This window comes from Sardina pilchardus, chromosome 8 (assembly GCF_963854185.1).
Source record: "Sardina pilchardus chromosome 8, fSarPil1.1, whole genome shotgun sequence".
NCBI classification, from domain to species: domain Eukaryota; kingdom Metazoa; phylum Chordata; class Actinopteri; order Clupeiformes; family Clupeidae; genus Sardina; species Sardina pilchardus.
This window is the reverse complement of record NC_085001.1, coordinates 32,927,285-32,939,519: the sequence shown is the minus strand read 5'-3', so window position 1 is coordinate 32,939,519 and position 12,235 is coordinate 32,927,285. Positions and strand designations below refer to the sequence as shown.

General features: G+C 41.8%; 1 protein-coding gene across 1 annotated transcript in view; it reads left to right on the top strand.

The window, feature by feature from the left end:
* dnah10 (dynein axonemal heavy chain 10) overlaps positions 1 to 11,916 on the top strand; it is a 337,572-nt gene extending 325,656 nt beyond the window's left edge. Inside the window, exons 76-79 of the mRNA XM_062544195.1 lie at positions 4,907 to 5,074; positions 5,427 to 5,607; positions 5,732 to 5,877; positions 11,683 to 11,916. Of these exons, the coding sequence (XP_062400179.1) occupies positions 4,907 to 5,074; positions 5,427 to 5,607; positions 5,732 to 5,877; positions 11,683 to 11,829 (642 nt within the window). The 3' untranslated portion in view covers positions 11,830 to 11,916. The remainder of the gene's footprint in view (positions 1 to 4,906; positions 5,075 to 5,426; positions 5,608 to 5,731; positions 5,878 to 11,682) is intronic.
* The last annotated feature ends 319 nt before the right edge of the window (positions 11,917 to 12,235 follow it).

Genomic DNA, 12,235 nt, shown 5'->3' with positions numbered 1-12,235 from the left:
CTGGAGAGCTCTTAGCGCCACCAACAGGTCAAATGTGAACAGGCATGAATGTTCATTAACTTTTGACCTGTCCATTCATTTCTAACAAACAATTTATCACTGGAACCCTTGGGCCAAGCCGAATTCAATGTATATTTGCATGCCCGAGGACTCCTGAAATTGCAAGCGCGGTTGTACCACTACAGACCACTAGGGCGGCCGAAAAAAACATTGTTCAACTGGTAATTACTCAGTTAATCATAACAGTATGAAACAAATTGGTTTACTGAAAAATGTTGCATAGTTTACCTTTAACAAAGCCACTCCCCCAGGATATGGATATATCCATAAGCCACGCAGCCTTGTGGTGCGCTTGCTGTTATCCATCGTGCTGACATCTTGGTCAAAGAGATCCCAGTGAATACTACCTCCTTTGAAGGTGTTCACTTCATGTTGACTGGGTCCGCACAGCTACAGGTTGTTCTAATCTACCACCCCCCAAAGCCTCTGCCTGCTTCCTATCTGAGCTCACTGAACTGCTTGCCACTGTTTGCCCGAAATCCCCATCTACTATCCTGCTGGGTGATTTTAACATTCCTGTGGATTCCAGTAATTGCTCTCTTGATACTGATGTTTTATCACTGCTGAACTGCTTCAATTTTACACAACACATACATTGCCCCACGCATGTCAAAGGGCACACCCTGGATCTGGTGTGCTGTGCTGGCATAACCCCCCTCAACCTGCAGTGCACTGACCTGGCTGTCTCTGACCATTCTATTCTTGATACCTGTGCCTCTCCCAAAGTAGTGCACCAAACGGCCCATCATCTTCAGCAACATCAAAGAGGTGTGTACTTCCAAGCTATCCGACTCCCTAGCGACCAATCTCACTACCCACCACCCCTACCAAACAGTTGATGACATGGTGGAACACTGGAACACTACAACCGTGCCCTCTCTCTCAGCCTGGACTTTGTAGCTCCTCTCACCGTGCGCTATGTGTCTTTCTCTCGTCCGGCCCCATGGTTCACCCCTGAGCTCCACAGGATGAAGACCACAGGTCGTAGGCTCGAGAGACGATATAGAATATCCAGCCTCATTGTCCATCGTGAAGCATTTAAAGAACACGTCATGAACTACAAAGAAGAACTACAAGAAGCCCTTTCTCAGGCAAAAACAAGGTATTACTCCACACTAATTAGTAACCAACAAAAACACCCCAAATAACTCTTCTCCACCATCCGTCTTCTTCACCCTCCTGATGCTGCTAAACCCTCAGATGCAGCTAACCTCTGCTCCAGGTTCCTGGATTTCTTCCAGCAGAAGGTGGACACTATGCACCAGCAGCTCCAGTCTCCTGGGCTCTCCGCCTGCCCCACTCTGTTCCAACATGATTCTCACCACTCTGCTGCCCTCTCACCTGTGCTGCCTATCCACCTTCTCTCCACTAGATGCCGACCAAGTAGAAAAACTGGTCACCTCAGCTAAAGCCTACCTTACATTGACAGACTTTGCAAAGATTTGGAAAAGATTTTTGAAAGACTACAGTCTCAGACCCTCTCACATCTAAAGACAATTCATTGAGTTTCTAGTCACAGTCTAGTCACAGGCCAGTCTCAGCTTAGGATTTTGCAAAGACTGTGGGTCACTATTTCCAAGACTGCTACTAGATTCATTCAAATTATTTCCATCGTGCACTAGGCTACACGTCATCATCAACAGGAACTCATACGATAGCCTACTCATATCAAAGTCATTTTTTTTGCGTTTCTGCAGCATTGTTTCATGTGTGACATCCCTAACAGATAAAGAGCTGTTCGGTCACATAGAATAATTAGACTAATAATTTATAAGAAATTAAATAACAAATAATCATATAGGCTACAGCTGTCGCCTATTTTGCCCCATCCTGTTTGGAGTTGGAGCGAGGTCACTATTGGTTTTTAATGTTCACGTCACTATTTGCATGAGCCACGACTGAAAAGACTTCCGATAATATCAAACATGTTTGATATTGTCGTAACGGCAAAACTAGAAAAAGACTAACTCCAACGGACTTAAAACCTCTAAGATTGGCACCTTACACTAAACGATTTAGCTGACGGGAGCACGCCGCGATTCCAGTACAACTCCCATGATTTCCGCACGATTTTGATAATGTAGCCGCCGACTGCTAAAACAGACCAAAATCGTACAATGTAAGCCAGCCTTTAGACATCAACCAGCAGTCTTGACCCAATGCCCACCACCCTGGTCAAGGCCTGTCTTCCCATTCTCCGTCATCCAGTGGAAAACATCATAAATGCATCTCTTGCTTCTGGTGTAATACCACCCAGCTTCAAAATGGCAGCAGTCATCCCCACTCTCAAAAAAACCCCGACAACCCCAACAACTCCCTTTCATTAGCAAAATCCTCGAAAGAGCAGTGGCTGCCCAGCTTCAACATCACATGTCCCACCATGAGCTCTTTGAACCTCTTTAATCTGGTTTCAGAGCCCACTATAGCACTGAGACTGCCATCAATAAAATCACGAATGACCTCCTGCTTGCTGCCGACAATGACCTCATCACCATCCTCATCATAGACATATAGGGTGCGTTCGTAAATTGCACTCCGAGCGCTCCGAGCACACTCTGAAACTTTTTTAACCGTTCGTAAATTCAGAGTGTGGATGGAATTATCGTTCGTTTATTCAGAGCGTCACACTCTCGGAGCGCCCAGAGCGTACTCTGGGCACTCCAGCTGAAAGGACAGAGTAGCAGAGTGTGACGTCACATCAGTCAGCTAGTAACGAATCTAGTTACCTACGTAACGTTAACAGGTTAGCATTTTAGTGCTAGTGCTAGAAGAACGTTTCCAAGTTTACATTACAAGCGTTTCTCATCAAGATTATGTAGACGGTTTAAATAACTGCTCTCACATTGTTCTTCATCATCACTGTCAAGAAAGCTCTTGCGTGGAATTGAGTTTTGAATAATACATAAACCCTGTTTCAAAAGTGCCGTAGTGGCGTCCATATTGTAAACATAAACACAAATAATCGTTCGTAAATTCACTGGGAGTTAGAATGCTCGTCTTTTTCGAACTTCAGAGCGTTATTCTATTTTTCAGAGTGTCAGATTGAATTTACGAACGCACCCATATACATAGACACCGCATTGGGCTCTAGAACGTACGGCAAGAGCGCCGCCATATTGCTAGGGGCAATGTCGACCGATAGATCAATGGAAGCCTATGGAGTGAGTGGAAATGATAGGATAACAGATCCTGTGGGCTTTGTACAAATCGTAGCGCCTTCTAAACGTATGGGAATGGCCTTGTACATGTAAAATCGCACGTTTATGTTTTCTGTTGTTGTATTTGACAGTCTTATAAAGGCTTGTAGAGAACAGGTTTTGAGTTGGCTAATAGTACTGATTATGTGGCAAGGCTAATTTCACGTCAGTTAACTATGGTTTTGTTGTGAATTGAAGGCAAATTAATTCTGAAACGTAACGTTACTCATGTAGTCCCTTTATTATAATAGTATTCATACAGTCTTAACCTGTCTAATTTTATAAAAGTAAGTTAGCCTACCTGTTAGCTCGTTGCTGCCATAGCATAACGTAACGTAAGCCGGTCCAGGACCGGATAACTTCAGAAAAGTGTCCATTTCTTTGCCCAATTTAATTGTTAAACCTTACATTTTCTGGGGTAATGTAAAGGCAAACGTTTCCACTTGTCAAACGATATCCATATGATCTGTGTCCTGTTACTGTTGTCAAATGCCGTCATTTGAATGTTGGTTGTCAGACAGCTTGCAGTAGTAGTGAAATGGCAACGTTCGAAGTGGCAGAACTGACGGCATCTCCTATTTTAAACCATCAAAACGGCCAAAAGTCATAGTCTTTTTAATGAAACGATTATATGTCAAATATTTAAATAAATCCGACAATATATTTGAATGAGTTTGTGTGTGTTTTGAATTGATCTCATCAAAATGTTTATTTTTCCCCCACGTAAATAGTGTTATTTTTTGGTTTTCTTAACTTAGTTTAGCTACTTGTAACCATGACATATAATTTATGCCCATCGATTGACATATGTATGAGTTTTGAGGACTTTATAGCCCAAAACTCCTTCAGCTCACCATAGGTCTCCATTCATTTACGGGGGGAATGTTGCCCCTACCAATATGGCGGCCGTATTCCACGTTCGTTCTAATAGAACTCAACGGACAATGCGGTATCTACCTATATATATCTATGATCCTCATCCTCCTTGACCTTTGTAGAGCTTTTGATACTGTTTCCCACACCATCCTCCTCTGTCGCCTCTCTGAGCTCATCAGAGGACTCCAGTATGTCCAGAACTCAGCTGCCAGGGTTCTAACCCACACAAAGCCCTGGTAGCATATCACTCCCATTCTCCAACAGCTCCATTGGTTGCCAGTCAAGTCACACATCGCCTTCAAGATCCTCTTGCTCACCTACAATCTCTCCATGGACTCTCACCACAATACCTCACAGATCTCCTCCACCCCTACACTCAGTGACGTTCCCTGCGGTCCTCTGGCTAGAGTGGCTGCTGGCCACCCCCGGTTACAGACTTTTGGGTACAGGGCTCTCTCTGTCAACGCTACCACACTCTGGAATAATCTTACCACTCCATGTCCGCTCTGCCCCATCCCTGCCCATGGTCAAAAAGCACCTCATAGAGAAACAGGAAACTTGTTTAAAATCGTGTTTCTTTCCTTGTAACATCCACATTGTTCTGCTGAGCGTATGCTAACCGTTTTGCTAGCTTGTTTGTTTTTCCACAGTTAATAAGGAATAGCAAGAACAACTTCTCCAGCAGAGGGGGAAATATAGCTAATCCTGTCAAGGTGGGCTTTAATAGCAGTTGTGTAGAGTAGCATTGTCACTTGTTCATCTATCTTTTTCAGGCCCTGGCGGGTGAGGTGGGTATGAGTGGTGAGCTTGATGAGGTGGCACGTGCTCTCTTTAATGGGCAGATTCCTGGTATTTGGAGAAAATTGGCACCTGATACCCTCAAGTCTTTGGGAAACTGGATGATCCACTTCAAGAGACGTTATGAGCAGTACAACTCCTGGGTGAGAACATGTCTTCCTTAGCGGAACTACGGCATGACTCTTTGTGCAAAAGACAATGAGTCATCATAATTATTATTAATCATTGTTATTAATGATTATTATGAATTATTAACACCCCAGAAATCTGAGTCATAGTGTTTCAGCTGCTTCAGTCTGTGTGCATCCAAATTTGGGAAAGCACTCACATCATCAAAATAATCAGAACAAATGGTCAAATGTGCCTCAGCCCAGACCAGAAGCTTTAATGTGAATGTGCCTAAAATGCTTTTCCATTTTATGCTTTTAATTTCTTTCCTCTCTCAGTAAATAAGAACAAACTGACATCTTGTGAAACTGTCATTTGGGTTTGTAGGTGGATGAAGGGGAGCCCAATGTAATGTGGTTGTCAGGTCTGCATATTCCAGAGTCGTACCTAACAGCACTGGTGCAGGCCACATGCAGGAGAAATGGCTGGCCACTGGATCGATCCACTCTTTACACACAGGTCACCCAGCACTGCAGCCTGGATGAGGTTAATGAGAGCCCCGGACAGGGTATGTACACACGTAAATCTGCAAATACACTGTTTTAACATTATATCACAACAAGGTCACAAACATACACATAGACAAGTTTCAAATGTATAAATGATATTCTCATATTCTGATTTCTTCTCAGGTTGTTTTGTGTCGGGATTATACCTTGAAGGAGCAGACTGGGACACAGAGAATCAGTGTCTGATTCGAAGTAAACCTAAAGTGCTAGTGGTCCAACTACCCATCCTCAAAGTTATTCCTATAGAATCACACCGCCTCAAATTACAGGTACACATTATGATGTCAGCTGTTTTTTGCACTATGTTTATTAGATATGGGCATGGTTTAACACTTTTACCCTGACAAAAATGTAATGTTTGAAGCAGATTTGCAGCAAACTTGTGCTTGCTATGGTTGCTGGTTTGATTTGCATGGAGCTCAATGAGCATCAAACAGACTAATAGGCTAACTGAACTAAACACCATGCCAATCTCTAGGGTATGTGATGATTTAGGGTGTCACGATCTCGATTTTAAATCGAAATCGATCGAAATTACATTTCAATCTCGAACTTCGAACTGAAAAGTAGAATCGACGATGCAGCCACACCCCCAACGTGACGTCCAGCATGTATGCCCAAGAGCAAAACCACACACGTGCAGCATAAATACTCCTCTAATTTTAGGCTGCAGCCAGTTTAAAAATGCACATCAACCTCTTGTTACTCTGAAATCACGGGTGAGGAAGCATTTTTGCGTTCATTCACGTCAGTTAGCCTAACACCAATTTAGCCTTCTCAACTTAGCAAGTAAAAAAACGATTTAGTTAGCCTACAGTCCAAAATGACTTTAAGGCTTAAAATGCACATTGATAAGTACTTATTCCATGAACACTAGCCCTGAGTCTCTTCAGAGTGTGCTCAAACATTCAAAGTGTCATTCTGTGCTGCTTCATTTCACTATGTTCACATGTCTATGTTTAACGTTTTTTTGTTTACAACCTCACGGATGGAACGGTTTCAAAATAAAAATTGCTTTCAAAATAAGAGCCCCCTGAAACAGAATAGGAAGAGGGCAAAAATAAAAATGAATATAATAATAATGATGACACAAGGAATGCATTAATAAAAAAGATCGAAAATCGAATCGAATCGTGGCTTTAAAATCGAAAATTAAATCGAATCGAGGATTTGTAGAATCGTGACACCCCTAGTGATGATGTGGGACTATTTTAATTCTAAAGGCCAAAGGAACTTAACCAGAATGCAGAGTATCCTGGATACATGAAATAACTGGCCTTTAAAAATTAAAATCTGCCTGCCTCTATGGGAATATAAAGAGCACATAGAATGGATGAATTGACCATTACACTGTGTTCTCTGATATTAAAATAGTATATATTCAACTTTGATTTATACACAATAAACTCAATTGCAATTTTACAAGCCCAATTATATTTAGGCTGTATTGAAATGGCCCAGAAACTGCTGTTTCATTGAAAGAAGGTAGGCCTAATAAGCATTTCTCTCCCTCTCCATTGACCAAAACTTTGCCCTGGCTCCCTCTGCTGGACTGACTGAGATACATCACGTCAGAAAAGCTGTGAGGTCAGAGCGGTAAATAAAACAGAGTGGCGACACTCCCATAGACGTCCATAGGAAAAAAATGGCAGCGCTTTTACCAGGCTATTTCCTCGTTATGGGGCTTTTGGAACTGTTTACAGCCAATCTCTTGGTCAGTAGTCAATGAGTTAATTGATTACACCTTCCAGCATCAGAAGTACATCCCACCCTCCTGCGATTCAGCCATTCAGCACAGGTTTTTTTGGAACTTTTGATCGTGGCGGCAACGTCAAAGGTTGCGTTTAGACTGCAGATCGAATATGCTCAATTCCGATTTTGTGCTCATATCCGATTTTTTTATTGCATGTTTACATCTACTTTCGCCAGTGACCCAAATCCGATCATGTGTGTTTACATTTGCCAGACACTTGAAATGGCCTGCATGCACATGAGCTAAAAGTTTCTCACTTCAAACTAGCTTTACACAAAGACGATAGACTTGAGAGCTGTGAAACTTGACCAGAACATAGTTATACATCTCTACTCCATGAAAGATGAAACAGAATGTAAAAAATATGTTGTAGCCTAGTTTGTTAATAACTTAACTTAACAGTGACATGTACCTTAATTGTTACAACCTAGACGCAGCCATAAAAAAGTGCGGTACAGTTGTAACAGTACAGCGTCTTGGTTATAACAGTGCTAAAATCGTGAATCCTGTAACATATTTTAACACAAAACACTGCTAGATTAAACAAAGAACATCTGTTTTCATATATAATCAACAAAAAAAAGTCCAAATGTATGACTGTTAAAGCTAATTATTGTATGAGTGATTAGCCATTGCTGACTATGATACGGTATTATGCTAGCTCACAATAACCTTTAAATAGGCTTATTTTGGTCATATCGACTTGATAAAACCTGTTAATATAGTTGACGAACTGCTTATTTCTTACATGTCTGAAGCATTTGGTCCAACACTGATATTTGAAGTTGCTGTGTTAACTTTAATTGGGTGTGATCGCGGCACATAAACGTAATCCATAACTCGCAATCATAATTGCTCGCGCATGCGCTATAAAATCAGTTTAGTTTGCCAGAGACGGGTGTTAGCCTACAACTAGCTCTTTTACTGTCTATGCAACTAACCCGCATGTCATATTTTTTATTTTCATTTAATTGCATTTTCTGTGACTATATAAATCAAATGGCACTCATGTTAACTTGAAACAGAGGGACTGACGAAATGAATGACATGTGATTGAAGCAGGGCTCTCAAGTCTCACGCATTGAGCGTGAGACACATGCATTTCAATGACTTCACCCGCTCACACGCCACACATGACATTTCTCACTCCGAGAAATTATTAACTTGCCCGCACAGAAATTTCTAATGATTATATTTTACAAACGTGTCACACAGAGTTGCTGTCTGTGCGCTCATTCAGCTCAGAGAGCTGCTGTTCTGTTACTAACCTATTGGCCAATCAGAAAATAGGATTTCTCAAATCTCAACCAATCAGGAAATAGTTCTGTTTTGTTGCCGGGCGAGTTTCAGTTTCGTGAGCGGTCTCGGCCGCGGAGGTGGTAAACGAGGTGTAGGTGTCATCAGGTAATAACTTCATTCATTTCAATCTGTCGTTAGTTAGGCTACTATAGTTTTCCTACTCGTTGTTTAAGAACAATATAATTCAAGTGTTCATTAATAGTAGCCTAGCTTAAGTCTTAAGAGGATAAACCGTCTGTGTTGTTTATTCAAAAAGATGTCAGGGAAGAGGCAAAAGAGCCCTCTATCCTTCTGGAAGGCTCAGCCATCGAAAGAGGGTAGGTCAGAGGCCGAGGCAGAGACTGAAAGGGATAGCCTAGCCTACTTTATGGTCATGGTTATGGTTATGGTTATTTAGCAGACGCCTTTGTCCAAAGCGACATACAAATAAATAACAATAGGCTACAAACTGAATTAAGTGAACAATTACAAAAAAATATAAAGCAATATGATCAATAACTGTATAAAACAATATAATTTTAAGCAATAACCTAATGAGAAATAAACAATGAATAGGATAATAGCAATTAAACAATAAGTCAACCAATCAATCATATAATAACAATAACTATGACATGGTAAGGCTAAATTTAAGGAAAATAGCAAAAACAAAAACAACAATGTCACATTCAATCAGTGGACTAATTATTGGCAAACAAAAACAATAGCCCATATTATACAAACCTTAACACATAAGAAAGGCTCAATAGACTGAGTAGATGAGTTAGTGGATGCAGAAGAGGAAGTGAGAGAGGAGGAGATGGCGGAGGTGAATGAAGAGGAGACAGTGGAAGTGAGAGAGGAGGAGACAGTAGAGGTGGAAGAACAAAGTGTGACAGAATGTGGAGGTCACAGTTGTCCCTAGAAAGAGGGCCTTAAGTGGAGCTGCCACATACAGGTGCACCTTTAAAAATGAATGGACAACACAATGGCCATTTATAACAGTAGGCACCACCAGCTCATACTATTATTATTAGAATTTATGTTATTATTATTTATCATTATTTACTATAGGGTTCTGGAATGAATAAAACAGTGTATTTGAAATAATGGAATTTGTGCTCTCTCATGAAGCTGGATCGATGGGACATGGGGAGGGTGGGTCTGTTGATCAGGGGGAAGGGACGTGGCGCCACGAGTAGTTCAAGCAGACATAACCCTGCGATCCATTTGTATCGTAAGTCACCCGCCCGAGTTGTAAAGTGTAAATTACCCAGCTTTCTTGCGGCATTTTACAGAGGAACGCCCCCTTTACCTCGGAGTACTTGCGAGTACCCCGAGTTGGGCTTACGACCTGTAAACAAACATGGCTGCGCCCATAGTTGAGATGAGATGACATGTGTTTTCTTTGTATTTGTACCGTGTTGGTCGTTTTAATGACAATGGAATGCTTTAACACACTAGATTGCATTGCTGCTTCAATCTGGTCACCAATTCATACATTTAATGGTCTTGCTGTGCGTGCAATACAATGTAATGATTTGTTTTCCAGCTGGTTTGCTAAAGAGGCTAGCACACAACAATAACAATGACTAGCTAGCCTGCTAATGCCCATCTAGCTCATTAGAAATGCGACAGCACTTGTTGAAATTGCCCAAAATTGTTTTTATTATTCATTCCCATTGACCATACCCAAAAAGGGAGAATGAGGGACAGCTGCTTGTGTTCGAGACAAATGTCCAGCACTAAGAGACAGTTGCTGCCCTGGTGGCATCCATGTTCTTTCCCAAAAGACTACAAACTCCAGCGTTCACGCTAGCCACTAATTTTCACATGTCGGGCGGGTAAACGTACGAGACTGCCAACACTAAATGGAATGCACCATAAGACTTTCATGTACTTCGATCAGGGGGGAGGGGCCGTGGCACTGTGCCAATGCCACGCCCCCTCCCCCCTGAGAAACAAGTCTCACTCCTTGCAAACTTCAAAACTTGAGAGCCCTGGATTGAAGCCTACTCATTCAAATTTCACGAAGCAAACAGAACGTAGCCTAATATCAATAGGGCAACTTTTAACACGCTCCGCCAGCGCGCCCACTCGGAATTGTAACCTAACGTCATTACCAGGTGCAAAATTGTCACAGATTAATGACGTGTGGGACGCATTGCACTGGAATATCCGATTTGTCTGTTTAGACTGTAGACACATGAACACATATCCGATCCGTATCTGATTTAAAGCCACATACGAAAGGGGCCTGTATCTGATCTGAGGAGATCGGAATTCATGTGTTTTTTTTCTGTTTACACTGTTGTGGCACAGATCGGATACGTGCCACATGAGAGCAAAAAATCGGATTTGGGTCACTTCAGACTGGCAGTCTAAACGCAGCCAGAGAGTGTCGCAACTCTCTTTTTCTATGGCTCTGTGTGAGGTAAAACGTTCGTAAACCCTGCAACTGCGATCTGAGATGCCGAGTGTCATGTCTCTTTTCTCCGCTTGTCACCAGCGCGGTGTCTTCGGTTTCTTTTGTGTTTTTCCGCCAGCAGCCGAACCCGCATGTTATTAGGGCGGTCTTATGTTGCCCCCTTGCGGTTGCAGTTTTAATTACAAATCCCGCACCTGCGGCATTCCCGATGTGTGGCAAAGACACGTGCATTCTCAACCCATACCATCCGTAGAATATACTGTAGTGTAGAATATCCCAAACTGCATTAGATACCTTTAAACTTACAGTAGAAGTGCTGATTATTATGCGCCAGATAATGACCTGCATTCTATAAATTATCCCGCTCATTATACGGTTACTTGACTGGCTTGAATGACTGGCTACCGTTTCATGGCTTTCGCTAACAAAATAAATAGTTTGCCACACAGATAGAAATTGACCGTTTCAGGTGTTGCGTGGTTGGCAATGTCTCACTAGCTGACTTTCACTCTCAATGAAATTCCATTGTTTGTGTTGGATTAGTGAAATGTATAGACCAGTGTGTGTGATTGTACATGTTTGACTGTACCTGTTTTTTCCCTTCTTCTTGAATAGAACACACTACGTACCCCGGTCTATACAACTTCAATGCGAAGAAATGCCATGGGAGTCGGCTTGGTGTTTGAGGCTGATCTTTTCACCACCAAGCATATATCTCACTGGGTATTGCAGGGTGTCTGTTTATGCCTTAATTCTGATTAAAATCATAATTTTTTATGGTCATAGAGATCAAAGTTGTATTAAATTTGCCTTGTCTTCCTAACTCCACATTAAAGACTTTTGGAGAAAGGATAATTGTCCCAGTACTTTCATTGAATCATGATATATCCCTGGTAAATGCAGATATTTATGTACTGCATATATGTATGGGTCATTCCGTGTCAAATCAGGACACTTTCGGACCTCATCGGAACGGATTTCAACGAAACTTGGTATGCTGATTTAGTCATATGAGAAGGCCTCAGAAATGAACTTGCACGTTTCTTGGATCAATATTAAGGGAGATTCAGACTAAGAAAGTTTGCATAAATTGGGGTGGGGACTATACATTTGACTTATTGTATCTCCTTTACTGTAAGTCACACAGAAATGGTTCTGATGTCGTTTG